Raw genomic sequence first — 17,829 nt, 5'->3', positions numbered from 1 at the left:
TCCAAACCTTGACCTTATGAGTGACAATCTACCACACGAGTAGTCGCACAACTGTTGATGAATAACCTCCACACTAGAACATTGTTGTTGCTCCAAGCACACCAACAACCGCGGCGGAAATCCTATCGAGTGAGGGTAGGTTTTAGTGCGCGGGCTGGATCAACTTCGAACTGCAACTCTTGCCAAGCACATTATAACCCTTTCAAACTAAAACGTGAAGCCGATGAATATGTGAATAAAAGAAAACGACCAATGCTGTCATTAATTCTTTGATAATAATGTATTTAATGATTTCATGTCATCACCATGTCTCGAACAGCAACACAATCAAAGGCATGGTAGCAGGTACACTAGACAAATTTGTCGGCGAATTACTTGAAAATATCGAAGTGAAATATATTTTGACAGAATCAGACCAGACCTTTTTCTATACATTCATTTGCTAAATATCATACACATAAAAGAATATATTGCTAATATAAAAAGGGGGTTGCGATTCTGTTAACCCCTTGCAATCATCAGCAGAGTGACTTAATCTTGATTCCATATTTCACCTCAAATCTTCTCATAAACGCCGCTGTCTTATGAGTGAAGCATCGAATCAAAATAAGTCGCTTCTCCGTTGTGCCGCAGAAACAACGTAATAAAGTTTGTCATGAGAGGCCAACCAAATTCAGAAATGATAGAAATTATTTTTCCACACAACTTGGTCCTTGAACCGCATCACATAAAATGTTTTCGGTTTTTGTGATATAAAAACAAGCATACAATCAGCAATATATCGGACAATACACTTACTATATTTTAAGAAACGCCATTCTAATGCATAAACCATGACATTGCAAGTACATCAAAAGCTTAAACGAGCAAAAAATGAACAAGGTTAACAGGGAAGTCACCCCGACAAAAGAAGTCTGGTTAGTGTAAGTCCAACTTCAGGTAGTCAGTGAAACTATTTCCTTCTAAATCGGAAGATAAAAAAAAAAACACAACGTTTTTTGTGAAATTTGAAAGCATGGCTCAATGCTACCCCAACTACGCCAATGTCTAACTAGGCTGCAGCTATGCAAGTCGGTTACTGTATTTCTTTTAGACAAATTGAAATCGTGCGTTTTACATTTAATTGAGATGCCAGAGCAAATACTATGTCGTATCAATAGTGACGTTGAAACGTTTCTCACCAATCAAACCATTGGAAGCATTCACGTGACTCGAGTTGCACATTCCAAGCAACTGAAGCTACATCAGCAGTTGCTGTTTCGCTTGGGCAATGTTATGGTTCGAAAAATGTAAAACTATATCGATAAGTTGGGCAACATAATTGTGAAAGACTAGAAGGATATCCCGTATAGCTGTTCCACAAAAACCTCGCTGTTGTATACATACCGAACCTTGAGGCAAACTCTCATTGGACAGCCATGTTAATTTTGCGAATAAAAATTTAAGAATTTAACATGTAGCCTACACGACGCACCGCCTATTTGTACAGCACCGGGCTTAATAGAGTGTCCTTATCAATGAACAAGCCGGTTAAAACGAGAAGGTAAATCAACTGATTTTGGCGTTTGGTTTAAGAGTAGTAGCATCAGCAATCTGTACTACATTCGAGCAGTGCCGAATGAAACTCGATCTTCATTGCCACGTTGCGGGCGGAAAGCTGTTGAATTCTCCCATCTCCTGCACGCTTTGACCTTGCGACGAGTACGTGATCCGCATTCTCAACCTTGGCTGGACCTGACATATGTTGTCATACTTTGTTAAGCAAGTCTTGCAACACTAATGAAATATCATCGGGCTTGCAAACACAAGAAGGTTGGAAGAAAATCGTGACACCAATAACGTGTTACATTCAAAATTTGCATTGATTTACAGAAGTTAAAAATTTCACATTTAAGTTATAATAATTTGGGCAAACTAAGGAGGCAAGTCTACAACTGCTTTCAACTCGTATACAAGAAACGATTATTATATTAAAGAACCATCACAGTGCAAATACCCTCAGCATAAAAGTTATTTACGTGAAACACTTCCACCAAGATTTACCTTGTTGGGGTTGTTGATTTTGACTGTTTGAGTGACGCAGTTGGAGTTGTTAGCGGTGATGAGATTCCCGCTCGGAGGCAGCATTTGCAGTTGAAATGACTGAAAAAAAAAACAATAGAATTAACGACAGGGAGTTGTATATTAGTACAAGTAAAACAATCCAGCATTGCAACAATGTTGGGACTTCAACATACATAAATGAGCTGATCTAAAGCAAACAAACTAGCATCCTTCATTAGCTTACAGTTTAATAAGCAGCAACCACCAAGAAGTTGTATTCTGAAAATTATTATTTTTCATTCTTGACTTCTTGAAATGTACTTCAATCAGCCGTACCAATAAACTTTATGAATATAGTATTGCATTTCTTATATGATGACAGTCGAATAGTATACTAATCTTGGTTTGATGCGGCATGCAGTAACAGCTTTTCAAATCCTTTAACTTCAAACCAGGGTAAAAAATCCAAAAAGCATAATTTTGTACGTGAAATGCGTTATAACAATTTCGTTCTTCAAAACTACCGGTACTTTCCAAAACGCACCAATGTTTACCAAAGAAGCTTACCTTGGGCACAGCAGCTTGGAAGACGAAGTCACTGAAATCTATTGAAGTTGAGTTGGTGGCCGACATGTTGACGTTGGTCACGGTGGTCGAAGGATCACGATCGAACGAGAATGTTATCTTAAGTCCTGCTTTGTTGAAAGCTGTCGCTGCCTCAGCGGGCTCTACGATGGAAAGTAGAAGGTATGTCAAGTTGGGTTAAAGTTTAGAAAATAGTTTGGGTAAAGTTCAGACTTTTCAGCTTTGGTGCTACAGAATAATATTATAAATGTCATATAAAAAACACATTAAAAACGAAGCAATTAGAATACGAATTGGAGTGCAAGATAAATGGGCAAACAATTTAGCAAAAGATGAAATTTGCGGGACATATTTTGAGAAAATCGGCAGGACAGCTACATCAATTGGTTATTGAAGGAATGGTGGAAGGAGTGGCCGAGTGGTTAGCGCGTTGAGCTCGCAGTCGAGAGCTTGCATGTTCGACTCCAGCCACCCGCACTTGCTGTTGTTGCTCTGGGCAAGAAACTTTACGATAATTGCCTCTACCCAGTGATCGATTTCGAGTAATGGGTAGTACCAAATTTAAGTCATAAGTAGAGTAGACAGCCGGAAACAGACATTGCAGTCGGCTGCAGCGTGGGTCAGGTGTACGTCGGAAGGCGTATACCGATGCATAGCGCTCAAGTCCGCTTTCCCGCAATGCAGGATAAAGATAATAAAACAAAACAAAAAACAAGAAGGTGCAGGGAAAGGAGACGAACTTGTGGAGATGATGTAAAACAGTGGGCTGAATTGTCAAGCATCGGAGAAGCAAAAAGAGTAGCGAGAGAACTTGACGTGTGGAAGCAATTGACAGCCAACCTTCGAAACGGAGACAGCACATGATGATGATGAAAGATTAGGAAAACTGGACATTAAAATTACATGATAAACTCAACGTGTGATGTCTTTGAAGACTGATTGGAGTTCGCATGAAGTCAAATCACGGGACAAGCATTAGGATGATACTGTATTTTAAAAATGATGCAACACTCTCAACGTTTTGAACCTCGCGGAATATCATTCAAGGGAGTGAAGAAATCGAAAAAGTGTTTAAGAATTTAATTCAACCAATCAATACTTTCCTTACTTTGTGCAAAATTATCCATAATGACATCTGACGGAGAGTTGCCAGATGACATCATGCTATCCAACCCTGACAGGAGATCCCCTCCATTGAGATTAGGCTGAGCAGAGTAACCGTTCAAGGAAGGCGCCATTGCTGGAGGCTGTTGAGCAACCGGCTGAGGTTGCATTGACGACAGACCAAGGTCCAATATGCTGGAAAGGTCATTGCTGGCTGACATGACTGGAGGGCCTTGTTGTTGCTGAGGTGGTAGCATTGGCCCACCAAAGTCTACTAAGTCCAATAATAAGGCAGCGTTGCTCTAAAACATGTAAAGCATTGTCAGGGTTGGTTGATATCTTTACCAAATACATAAAAATATTTAAAAAACATAAAAAACAGTTGCATCTCATTTAAAGTTGTGACTAGGAAAATCTATCGGATCCAAAAACAACAAAACAATTGAACAAAATCCAACCAATTGTTTGCAAGGTATCCAGTAGATCTAGAAAATGATACATAACCTAGAAAAATATAGTCAATTTCTCACAACACCCAGTGGTAGCCCTTCCCCATTAACAGAACGTAGACCTCGTTGGAAAAACAATTTCTGCCTTTCCTCCACCTTTAGGTTAGGTCACAGCACAGCCGTATATCGCTTTCCTTCAATACAGTTTGTACAATATATCTCCCTCTTTCAATCAGGATCATTTCTAACTCTCGTCAGCGTCGCTTTGTTCCTCTCTTTTTGTATCCCCAACTTTTAACAGTCGCATCCTTTTGTATTTCTCTCTTTTTCTCATCAGGTGTCCCAGACCCTTCAATTTTATCCCTCTGCAACTTTGTCTCTTTAACTCGCCAACTTGTTACGTTTTCCCTCTGATAGTCGAGCAACTCACATTGTCCGCCATCAGAAAAGAAATATTCATAAAATTGGAAGCATATTGTCTTATACTGAGTTGCAGAAATTGTTCCTGCTACTGCGTCACCAACTTCTGTTGCAAAGAATAAGACAAGTAACAACCAACAATTACCTTCTCCTCAGGAGCAGGAGACACAGATGTCGGGCTGAAACTTTCCTGGGGTTGCTCGTTGATGGCGTTCCCTTCACCCTGGTCAGTATTCTCCAACTTGGCAGGTCGTTCAAACTGCGGCATATGTTCCAGGACTCCAGGGCGCAGGTGATCGTGCTTATTGAAAAGCGCGGTGTACTCCACGGAACGCTGTTGAATTTCCATGTTGACAGATGTTGATAATAAATTGACTATACCTTGAACTTCCCTGCAAAAGACAATTTATGTTGATTTGCATAACAGTTAAGTTTAATTGTAAAATCATTTATTAACTCTGTTAGCAAAACACATTCAGCTTTCAGAACTTTTTTTTTTAGATTAAGAATAAAACTAAAACATTGAACAGTACCCGAAAAAAACTTATAAAAAGGAGGTAAATAACCAGTAAATGGCCAGTTTATCCTTTTTCTTTTTTTGTAATTTTATAAAGACACAGACCGCACCATAGTGTATTTTAGATGAACATTTGATAGCAAGAGTAAAGTTGCTGTAGGTATTATAGTCTTTTTTGTAATTAAACTGGTGATTTTTATAGACAACTTTATGTTGACTTGTATTGAAATAAGCCACTGGAAATCTCAAGCTGTGTTTTGTTTTTACTAGTTTGGCCGTTACTCATGATAATAATTTATATTTATCTATTAAATCTAAATGATTAGATTTTTGTCATATCAGTGATGAGCAGCGAAAGTCTCCCATCATCGGTGACAGTGATTTGTCTTTTCCCTTCAAGGTTAGAAATATTGATTAAGTGTGTTAGACGCGGAAACACCTCCGCAAGTTCTCATCCCTGGATAAAAACGAAGCAAGCACATGGGCCAACCAGCCATTGTCACAGTGCAGAGTTAAGTCACCGCTCCTAACAAATGAAATCTGCAGGACTTACTCTTTATGGGACGGAAACCTTGCGCTTAGCTTCATTGCGGCGTTGATAGCATAGGCTTTTGTAACAGAGTTTGTCAGAGAACTCTTTAAAATATCAGCAAGCATCTTCAAAACCTCAGGCTCTGTAACCTGAGGAAGAAATAAAGCTGGAAACTAAGTTTGAATTATTTGCATGCTAAGTTTCTTAGTGCTTATGTAATAACAGAGTTCAAAAATTTGCAAAAAGTTCGAATTCTTGCAAAAATGCAAGTAAGTATAGGCTTGACATCACAATCCATTCCGAAAGCAGATCGATAAACAAAAAGCATTATAAATAATGGAACCTACAGACACAGCGACGATGGATCAACTCTCTGCGTGTGCGGTTGCATAAGCCACTTGAACAACTCTCCAATTCAATAGGCAGTTAGGCACCCAGTGGTTGAAATAGTTTACAGAACTAAACACAGACTGCCAACTGAAAGGCTCACGTAGGAAGCGAGATCGCTTTCCGAACGCTCCCGAAAACGCTCAGTTCAACGAAAAGGTTTCAGCTATGGTTTGTATTCAATGAAAACTGTGAATATTGAACTTCAAGAATCAAGATCCATGACTTACTCTGATTGGTTCACCTTCCTCGCAGTTGCCAGCTATCAGCTGATCTCCGTATTCGCCCACACACCAACACGTCACCTTCGCGTCATACAACGAACATGATAAATTTCATTTAACAATTAACTGGCCATCACACATGTTATTGATCACAAAATAACAAGTTGCAACATTTAATGCAAGTTTATTGTTGTTGTTTTTTTTCTTCCTCAGTGTACCTGGTTTAGTTATGACAAATATATCGAAGTCTATACCGTAAATTCAGTGCACATTCTTGAAGACGACATTGATCTGTACGATTGCATTAACACCTCCTCGTGGATTGTTCTTTTAACGTTATACAGTGTGTGCAAGTGTGAAAATGAACGGTTGTTGATGACATGGTCTCCTACCGAGGATATCGAGGAAGGTTTCGAGAAGGACAACAAAGCAGGAGTAATCTTGGTGGACCTCACTTCTGCTTAAGACACTGTGTGGCACCAAGGGTTAACCCTAAAGCTCCTCCGTATGATCCCAGACAAAAATGTAGTGCGATTTGTAACAAATATTCCAGCAAATCCAACCTTTTTGCTTAACACCAGTGATAGACGGTGCAGTCGGCTCCGCTTTCAGACTGCAAACCACATTATCTACCAATGTCCTGTATACGGACCCAGGATAGATTAGATATGTGGACTTAACAACGCTCGATGAACACACAATTCATTGTCTGCTGTACCTGACTTTAACAACGTGACCTGCGGCGGCCTCAAACGCAAGAAGAAAGTCTCGCATTCATTCATTTACGATACAACAAATATCTATTTTGACCATCTGTAATTTTGCAAGGATTGCCATGTGCAGCGTACTTCACGCACAACTCGGATGGTGTAGGGGCGACAAAAATGACGACTGTTCGGAAAACGCTTGAAGAAAACGTGTATTCAAATTAATGTAAAGCCTACGGTCGTATCACATGTGTACCTGGGTCAAAGGTTGAATAGATAAATCGACGTTCTGCAGCATCGCCTGGTAAAGCTTCTGCGTGGCGTAACCACGCATCTTGTCTGTCGCCGACAATAAGTGGATGAGACTAGGGACAACGTCATCGCGTACGTAGTTGCCGGCCTGTAATGACGTCACACAGGTAGAGAAGCGACATTACCAAACAGATTGAAACGTGAAAGTTCGGCAAACATTCTTCATCTGATATCAGAAACAAAACCGTCTGGTATATTCATTTTTTACATTCTCGAGAAAAGTATAAACACAGACTTGTCTTAAAGCACGAGATGGAATAAACTCTTTAATGAGATTTATAAAGAGGAAGTCCATCCCAAAGCGTTGCGATCTATGGTAACAATTGTTTCGGGGTCGTTTTGCATCAGAAAAAACATTCATAATACGACGCTTTTAACTCGCAGCTTCATTACCAATGGACAATATCGGAGCGCGATTCCTCGAATCACATTACAAAACCATTTTTGAATAAATTGTCAATAGCTTTGTACATCAGCGCATCTGGTTGCCCTTATCAAGTTAAGGTCTAGCTAGTGCATGACACTCGAACATATGTCAGGCCACTAAAAATAGAACTATGAGGAAAGTCTTCAACTCACCGTTGTTAAAACCTGCAGCATGGTGTCGATATGCCACCGGGTGTTGGGTGAAAACTTTTCAGCTGCAAGGAAAATTCCAGAAGAGCAATCAGATTTGAAATCCATTGGACATCTAAACAGGAAAACATTACATACATTAAGCATGCTTCACTGCCCAGGGGGAGTATCAAATTTAAAAAAAGCTATGTGTTTCAAGACAAGAACGATCAGAAGCAAAAGAAAATCAATCCTACAGCGATGAATTGATGAGAAAAGTTTAGGTTTGGGTTAGAGAAGTGTAGTTTAAAAAATCAACATGAACAAACGTTAAGAACAATTTTGAAAACAAAAATCCGTTTCAACGTCTACTTCACATTAAAAAGTACCTGGAAAGAAAACTGAGTAATTCTCGGATTGTCCCACGAACGTTTGTCGAGTTGACCAAAGCGAAACACAATTCCATCGCTCGCCTAAAAAGAAAGTGCAAGCCTTAGAAAAAAACACTCAATAATTGTATACATGATTTGTGATACACACTTACTTTTTTGTTTAGTCCGAGAATGAATGTGAATAAAACTAATAAACAGTTCCCTTTGCATGTACAACTTGTACTTTGAACTAAGCTTTGTATTGTAGAGTATATGTCTAATATAAACAATATTATACATGCATAAATAGAAATTTATATGTCTCAACTCTTGTGCTGATTTACTGCCACTGTTACCGATGAATCGTCATCCCAGTACCCTTTATCCAACTTTGGCTACCCCCAGGGTTGAAAAAATCATGATTTTTTTAAAAAAATCAAAAAAATCGGATTTTTTTGATTTAAAGCGGATTTTTTGATTTAAATCAGATGATTTTTTTTATATAAAAAAGCGTCGAGTCTACTTGGGGGAAGAGATCATTTTAGTAAGATAGCAGAATTATTTTTAACCCTTTGATTGATTGAAAGGCTTTGCTTTGCAAGTGTTTAATCATTTTTATTATCATATTGTAGGCTAGCCTGTCTAGTGTCTATTGCACGGTACTACGACAGTTTATGGAAACACAGTTTATCGAACGACAATTAATCGAACGACAGTTTATCGAAACGACAGTTAATCGAACAACAGTTTATCGAACGACAATTTATCGAACGACAGTTAATCGAAAACCTAACCCCTAACCTTTACCCTAACCAGTAACCCTAACCATTATCCCCTAGCCCCTGAGTATTCCATTGCATATGTGCTTCGTCGTTCGATAAACTGTCGTTTCGATAAACAGTCGTTTGATGAACTGTCGTTTCGATAAACAGTCGTTTCGATGAACTGTTGTTCGATAAATTGTCGCGTCACGCTATTGCACATATTTTTAAGTAGGTGTGATATGTTGCTTTATACTAAATCATAATGTGCATATCGAGATTGAGGTACGTCTCAGACTGTCATCTCACTACACTAAAACCTTTCCTTACGTTTGAGCACATATTACTTTGCTTTTTTGCTCAACTGATGCATAGCCTACAACCAGACTTTTTGCAAAGAAAGTTTAACTGTGTAATATAATTATGTTACCAATGTACCATACCAAAACAATAAAAGTTCAGATGACACAAAATTGCAGTTTATTTTGCATTGAGAAGTTTGTACATAAATACAAGCTCGCCAGCTTTTGCAGTGCCTAATCGATTTCGAACTTCTGATTGAACCAGACCAAAAGTGGAAAAAACTTGCTCAAAAACTATGTTTAGTGAACAGCACTGTTTGTGAACTGCCAAGTAAACTAAGTTGCCTTTCAAAACATGCATAGCTTATAGCCTTAAGTATTTAAATATAACTTTTGTATTACAGAGAAGCAGTGAAACGTTTGTTGATGTATTTATTTTTATTTTAGCAAATAAAAAATCATTTGATTTTTTTAATTGATTTTTTTGATTTTTATTGTTTGATTTAAATCATGATTTAAATCAATGATTTAAATCATTTGATTTAAATCAGCCAACCCTGGCTACCCCATGTAACATCGTAGTCGTAAGTCTAAAGCACTTTGGTTAAACGAGAGCTTTTTCATGACATGGTGTTAAACTTGCATACAGCTTGAATTGAAATTTTCACTTTCCAAGAGCAGCCTATCTTGAAAATGCTTAATAAAATTGTTTTACCGGAGAATGGACGGATCCGGGTCTTTTAAGCAATCAAGCACCGTGGTACGATGACGTTGCACGGCGTTCATGTCGGTGTGGACTGTCTTTAAGAGGGAGTTGAGAGCGACATATCTGATATTTTTGTCATTATTCAACAAAAATCGCCCGAGAATATTGACAGCTAGAACCTGCGTGAAATAAGGGATTCGATAAAGTAAACTTTTGGTTAGAGTGGCTGCCATTGCAAACTGGCATGTGAATTACAGAAAGCGAGTCTGACGCTGACGTTAATGCGTACAGACGCAATGACGCATTGTCCGCCAAACTCGGGACAACCTCTTACAGGAATAAGGAAAGAATAGACTAAATGATCCAACTGGTGAGGCCGGACAGAACTTACTCTCAATCCACTTTCCGACTTGATGTCCATAATAGTGATGACTGTCTCGTACAGAATGGAATTGCCAACGTTCTTGCTGGTTTCTGTGTTGGTCGCAACTTGGGCTAAAATATCGTTCATGGCTTCGCTTGATTCTCCGTCATTTTGGCCAAGAATTCGAAGCAGTCGAATGATCCGCACCTAAACGCAACCGGTTCAACCTGGTGACAATTGACTTTTTCATTCATGGAAGACAGAAAAATTTAAACGGTAGCGGCTACTTTTTGAATTGACAGCTCGGGAGCCAACTGTCTTTCACGATGAATTTCCAACTCTGCTTACAAGAATGTCAGCAATTATATTATTCCACACGAGCTACTTCAAAAAGTGACATGTGCAACGCATGCTGAGTGCCTACCTGCAGATACGGATCACTAATTCCATTCACATCATGTTCTGGTGAATAGCCAGCCATGATCAGGTTCTTGAGGATACGAACAAGAGTTGGAACAAACTGCAGAATAAGAAGAAAATTTGTGAAACCATTCAAATATGAACATTGCGATATGTTGAATTTTCCGTATAAGTCTGATGCCTATGCTTAACACAGAGTTGACTTAACACAGGAGTTCAATAAACGAGTTTGGGACTTAAACAAAGCACTATAGCAGCCTCGCTTGGTTGCAAAAAATTTAAACCATAGACCAAGTATATGAGGCAAGCGTTGCTGCTTGTAAGCTACCCGCTAAGTGACGTGGAATCGCAAGCTTTCTTAGGACAGTGCACGCCTGGAGTTGAACAGCGGTCGGTCTTGTTATTTCTTTGCTTACACCGCCAGATATTTCATAGATGAACTATCATGGGCTGATGCTGACACCCACTTTTGACAACCCAACACTTGCAGTTCGTTCGATCAACAGCATTAATTTGATCGGTTACACCAAGCTCGAGCATTTCTTAGATTAATTATAACATCAGTAGCGTGTACATTACAATACTGTACATTTATGTAAAGGCAGATACCTTTTGAAACTTTAGACGGACTTCTGTACTTTTCCTGGACATTTCTGTTATGAGTGAAACGGTAGTGAGCATCACGCCTGAAATTGAAACGCAAGTGAAAAAAATGCAAAATCGTAATGCATTCAGGGTTTCAGTACACAAGATGGAAGATGCCACAACGATGTAAAAAGAAGAATCGGTCAAGCAAAGGTGTCCTTTTGGAAATGGAAGGGATTTTTAAGAAGAGATATTAGATTTCCAATTGAAACTGAGACTACTATCTTGTTATATCAAACCAGTTATGTCATATGAAAGTGAAAGTTGGATCTAGAAGAAATTCACAGAAAAAAGTAATGCTTTTCAACTCTGGTGTTACAGAAGAATATCAAACATATCATAAAAAACACGTTACAAACGAAGCAATTAGAAAACGAATTGGAGTGCAAAATAGATTAGATGGGCAAACGATTTAGCAAAACAAACGATGAAATTTGCAGGGTATTTTGTGAGGATCGGCAGGACAGCTTCATCAATTGGTTATTGAAGGTATAGTGGATGGAAAGAGGTGCAGGGGAAGGAGCATAGGCGCCTAACTATTTTTTTGGCCGTGGGGGCGAAAGCGTGTTTCATAAGCAGCAACGTAAATTCAGCGAAATGTCACGCAGATGGATGACGTAATTATGTCGTCACACTAGGATCGCTTTTATTGCCACACTCGGAGTTATCGCTACGTTCGACCTACCGTTAATTATAATAAACAAAACTCGACCAAAACACATGCTATGCGTCTGCGTTGGCCAGCGGTTGATGAACTGCGACTCTTTAAGCTAAGCACAACATAAAGTTTAGCAACGAACTAGATTTATTAGCATGAAACAAGAGACGAAAAGGTTTACTAAAAGGTATACTGTAAATGGAATGAAAATACTAACTTGGTCATATGCTTGAAAATATACCTGTTGAAAGCAAAACCATTCATGCTTACATCAATTCAACAGCACGTCAACTTGAATAAATTTAAAAGTTGCTGACACCGTAAACAGCCCTTGAAAAATAGTTACGGAGAGACCTTTGATTAAGTTTTCGACTTGACATTGCTCCCTTTTCACTACAATATTGCAACCAAGGATGCCAGCGACAAATTTCCAATAAACTTAGATTGTGTGCTAAAAAAAACCCAGATGAGGCAAAAAAAACCCAGGTCCAGAAAATATGTAGTAAAGCGGTTAAAAAAACCTGCGTGCGCTTTCAGCACCATTTTTAAATCATTACACAGAAGCCTCAGAAAGCTACAAATAGTAACACGTAGCCTATATATATATAATCATACAATAAAAAAAACAATGAAAACTATCAATACTACAAAAAAGTGCTCAATGCTAAGCAAAAAAGCAAAGTAGAGCAAATTAAATCAAATATAGTAATTAATAACTATATTTGATTTAATTATACAATATACATGCTTATGTTGGTATGGTAGTTAATATATATGTAATATAACTATATACAAAAACAAGAGCTTGGTAGGCCTATATGGGCTCACAGCAAAGATTTTGGTTCAAAATTACCTTTATGGTAAAGCGTCTAGCTAGCAAGGTTCAGTGCGTGTTTAACCAAAATTTCTAAAACTGACTAGACAAAACCAATAAGGTTAGTTTTGACTTTTGAACTAAACTTTTTGCTGTGTGAGTTGTAGACTGCGGCTGAGGAGAATCATCATGCCTGCTTACTGCTTGGTGTACAACTACGATAACTTGGTAGCCTACTTAGCAATAAACCCTGCTTAGCCTTTTTCATTTGAACATAATGTTGAAAAGAATAACTCAAATTCACAATAAGTAAATGTTCAGTAACACAAATAGTTGTACTACTCCAATTTTTAGTCATCCACATTTTCATAAAGTTGGATCATTTCTTTAGCATCCTGTAGGCTACCTCACTGACTGCAGTAGCTGATGCAAAAAAACATTACCAGTAGGCTACCTTATCATTTTTGTGTTGCAGTGTGGACCATTTATCGAAGATCCCAGTGCCTTAATACCGTGCAAGCTCTGTACAAAGTTAAAAACCAAAAAAACCTAGATTTACCTAAATTTGAAATAAAAAAACTTAAAACCCAGATGTGGTCAAAAAAACCCAGATCTAGGTGGAAAAACCAAGGTCTGGCATCCTTGATTGCAACTTATGGCTGACCGGTTTTCAAGTTTCAATTGGCTGTAATACGCCCGTGTTGCAGATGAAACAAAAGACGCGCATATTCCCCGCCTTTGATCGGGTTTCTATGGCAACGGTCGTGTGTGCTCCATGCAATTTGCACGAGTCCGTTGTTGTGTTGATTATGCCGCGTGTGCGCAATGCGGTTTGTACCAGCCCTTGTTACGTTGGTTAGTGGTCACCTCGGGCCGAGACTTCAAGTTCATTTTCACAGCGAGCGATTCACTGGGCACCGCAATTCACTGCAGTGCAGAGGTTTCGACTTTCGAAAAGCTAAACGCACGCTCCGTCTACGTAGCAAATTATGTTGTTTTTGGGTGCATTCAACATCTGATGACATTGAATCGACGCAAAATAGTAGATTTTTGCTATGTCTTAAACAGCAAAATCAGTCATTTTTACATTGATTTAACGTCTAATGTAGAAATGACAAATTTTTTTGTCTGGGGTGGGATTGTAGCATCGCTACTCGTTCTAGTGATTATTTATCGCGAAGCTGTTGCGGTTTGCATTTAAAAATGTTTTTCTGCTGCCGATCGCTAGTTCATCTATTGTTTTATGTATCAATGCAGCATAAAAAGTTGCTCCCACGCAGAAATATGCGTGGGGGCCAGGCCCCCACGGGTTAGGCGCCTATGGGAAGGAGACAAACTTGGGGAGACGATGTAAAACAGTGGGTTGACTTGTCAAGCATCGGAGAAGCAAAAAGAGTAGCAGAACACATGACGTGGGGATTGGAAGCAATTGACAGCCAATCTTTGTCTCCGAGACGGCACATGATGATGATGCAGGGTTCCATATTAGCATTGAACAAATGGAAACTACTACAATGTTCAGAGAGCAAACCATTCGTTTTTTGCATTAATTTAATGTTTGAAGACGTTAGATCAATGTAAAAAACGACTGATTTGCTGTCTGGAAAGATGCAAGACATTCCTATCAAGTTGTAAGATGACTTACCATGATTTTTATCAACCAGCAGAGACTTTGTTAAAGGCATGAAGTTCTCCATCATTTCTGGAACTTTGCGAACAATTCGACAGGCACATAAAATCGCCTAAAATGAATGCACAAAAACAGCAAATAATTTTTTTGTGTCAGATAATTAATATCAATCGAAATATGCGATACACTATTTTCTGCCATGTCTGCACTTCATGTCATTGCGAAATGGCCCGTTTCGGTGAGTTCCCTATTCGGTGATTTTTTTTTAAATTATCGGGTACTGTAGCTTAATTATCATTGCCGTTTTAGGGTTAGGGGTTAGGGTTATGGGTAGGGTTAGCGGTTAGGGGTTAAGGTCTTATTTCAATGTTTAGCGACGTTAAAACGTAAAAGCGGCAATGATAATTAGGCTAAGGTACCCAATAATTTTCAAAAAAAATTTCAAAAAACCACTGAATAGGGAACTCTCCGAAAAAGGCTCTCACCGAAAAGGCTCTCACCGAATCGGACTCATCGAATGAGTCCGATTCGGTGTAGCAATAGTAGCACACCCATGTTATTGAGTACCGTATACAAGAAACTAAAATTCAATAAATTATTCTTGTAGTGTTATCTTTTGATGATATGTTTAGACAGACAAAAAGGGCATCTAAAAATGTTAGAACAGTAAAACAATGTGTATAAAAGAGATGAGTGCTGTTCCCAATGGATTTGCAGAAAAGTTTTTTGAAGCGCAGCCCAAACCGATATATAAAAGGGAATAAATTTCTGAAATAGTCTGCAACAACTTTGTATAATAAATAAGTACGGTATTGTAAGGTATTCTACACTTACAGAAACTCATTGAGTCTCTGTTCACTGATTCGGTCCAACACACTATACCTGTATAGTGTATATAGGTACGGTACTATTTTTTTGTACCTAGGCCTATGCTGACTCTATATCTGCTACTATAACAGATGTTTACAAAATTTAATGAAATTCTTTGTTAAAGCAATAAATCTGTCACAAAATTGCACTTAAAAATAATTTGTGAACTCTTCGAAAGTAAAGGCAAGCTAAAGTAAACTGTTTATTGAGGGAACAAAACATTGCAATATGACCTATATGCATATCATAATAAATACATTGAGTGGTGAACTGATGATGTGTTTCATTGATTGCGCAGTTACACTTCACTACTGACAAAACTAAAGGGAGAATAGGTGACATTGCTGTAATCCTATGAATTTTAAAACAATTAACTTGGGCCACCTTAGAATCAGCTGTCCCATATTGTTTAACCAGCACCATTTAAAGAGTCTTCTTCTAAAAAAAAGTGGTGTTTATTTTGTACAAAGTTACCTTCTTTTTTATGTAGGCATTTCCGGTTTTCATTAGATTTTCTACATCAGGCGTAAGATCTCTTGCCATTTCAGTGGAACAAATATTTCCTAGAGTGCACAAAGCAAGGCTTTGCACATATTGAGATGAATTCTCCATGTCACTGGGAATGAGTTGAAGGAAAAACATTATAATATGAGAACTTTGAGAAGATTAGGCATATATTATAGATAATGTGTACACTGTGCAGTGTAAAGGCAAACAAAATTCTTTTCTTGAATGCCATTTTTTAAATAGTAAACTAAAATTCACTCTCTGGCTTATTTCACTACAGAACTTTCTGACACCAGGGAATAAGTGACAAATGGTACCCACAACATCAGTTAGTAATAATATTACTTTGTTTCAGTAACATCACTTCATAAATGAATCAGTTACCGAACTAACCAAAAGCCCAACAGCCATTAGTAACCATTTAAAAAATCTCTCCAGGTTTGGTAATATATAATCACAGTTTAAAAAAACTATTTTTTTAAATTAGCTTGTTATGATAATTACTTTTTCAGTGAGTTTGTCATAAGAAGGTGGACTTCCCTGTGTTCATCTACAAGTAACATTGCACCAAGATATCCAATTCGTTTGTCTGTGAATCGACTGCTTACAATCAACTTGAGTGCTTCCAGCTATAAATAATAGAATGTTTAATTGTTTATAACATCTTTCTTGCATTTTAGTGTAATTAAAATGCAAAAAAAACTTGCATCAATTAAGTATGGCCAAGCCTTATTAAAGCTCCATAAGCTATATTAACAATTAGTGATGCTAAAAATCCTTTTTTATTTTTATTTTTAATCATTTTCATGTTCTATTGCAGAGTACAAACTGTTTGCAGCGTAAATATTTGCATTTGCTTCATATACATTTCAAGCTACGATCAGCAACATCAGGAGTTCACTGGTTCTGTTAAAGTTAATTTTCAGGTTAAGATTCAGTGATCAAAGTATCACATTACATAGGCTATGCTGTGAGGTAAAAACACACACTGAAGAAAATTCCTTTTCTGACAACACTACTGTGAGAAAAATAACCTGTCAAGAAAAAAAACAGCCGTAATGTAGTCACTTGATGATATGGAAAGAAGCTTCCTTCAAAAAAGAAAGAGTTCAGAGTACATGAACATACCGAAAAATTATTTATCATAATTATGTCATTATATGTGTTCAGAAGTGAAATTGTTACATAAAGTTATTTTATTGTTGTTAAACAACATGCTCTTTTATCAAACGGCTCAATTCACAATTTGCTAAGCTTTATTTATGAAAATTATTATGACACAGAACTACTCATAGTCTCATAATTGTCAATAACTTTTCAGATGTATTTTATACTTACAGTACAGTAGGCTATATTATTTGCGCTTTTAACCAATTCAGTGTAACTGTCAACAAAAATTGCATCATACCTGGCCAAAGTGTGAAGGGTAGCCCATCAAATAAATGTACAAAACCTTTGCAACATTTCGGCAACGAAAAACATTGTCTTCCTCACGAAAACAATTTCTGATAACAGCACATTCTTTTTGGATCATTTCTCGTTCATCAGCCGCTGTTTTACAACTGCGAATATTTCGAATCAAGTCGCGCAGCCTGTTAGTCACAGGCATTTTGATAGCCTAAATAGTGTACTGTTGTTTACAGATATTGTTGATCTAAAAAAATATGTAAGTATAATTAGTGATTTATTGAACTTTTTCTGTAACAACTACTTGCGTTTGCATGTTTGTACAGTAGTTCTAGGTAGGAGTCGTTTAAAGTTATTCCAATGCAATGTCCAGCCACACTGTCCCAGTGGTTGATTAATTAAAACGTCTGTTTTCAAATTTCGAAAATGTCTGTGAGCAAAGGGTTGCTTATTTTAAGTTTGTAAATGTCCTGTAAACACTTAGTGTGGGTTTCATCGTTATTGGGTCTCACGAGCAGTGTTCCTTTATGCAAGTTTTT

At 37.8% G+C, this 17,829-nt stretch overlaps 1 protein-coding gene across 1 annotated transcript; it reads right to left on the bottom strand.

The window, feature by feature from the left end:
• Positions 1-204: 204 nt before the first annotated feature.
• LOC145776371 (AP-1 complex subunit gamma-1-like) lies at positions 205-17,529 on the bottom strand. Its single transcript, XM_082587769.1, has 18 exons — positions 17,292-17,529; positions 16,388-16,512; positions 15,851-15,992; positions 14,522-14,618; positions 11,369-11,445; positions 10,764-10,859; positions 10,367-10,546; positions 9,985-10,154; positions 8,225-8,308; positions 7,860-7,971; positions 7,225-7,368; positions 6,268-6,342; positions 5,672-5,799; positions 4,747-4,993; positions 3,737-4,034; positions 2,611-2,771; positions 2,044-2,142; positions 205-1,734 (listed from the first exon to the last, which is right to left on the bottom strand). Exons 1-18 carry the CDS (start codon positions 17,490-17,492, stop codon positions 1,633-1,635), a joined length of 2,538 nt encoding a protein of 845 aa, XP_082443895.1. The 5' UTR covers positions 17,493-17,529; the 3' UTR covers positions 205-1,632.
• Positions 17,530-17,829: the final 300 nt, after the last annotated feature.

Source organism: Aplidium turbinatum, chromosome 8 (assembly GCF_918807975.1).
Source record: "Aplidium turbinatum chromosome 8, kaAplTurb1.1, whole genome shotgun sequence".
NCBI lineage: Eukaryota > Metazoa > Chordata > Ascidiacea > Aplousobranchia > Polyclinidae > Aplidium > Aplidium turbinatum.
Note: the sequence above shows the minus strand (reverse complement) of the source record. Positions and strands in the feature narration are given on the sequence as shown.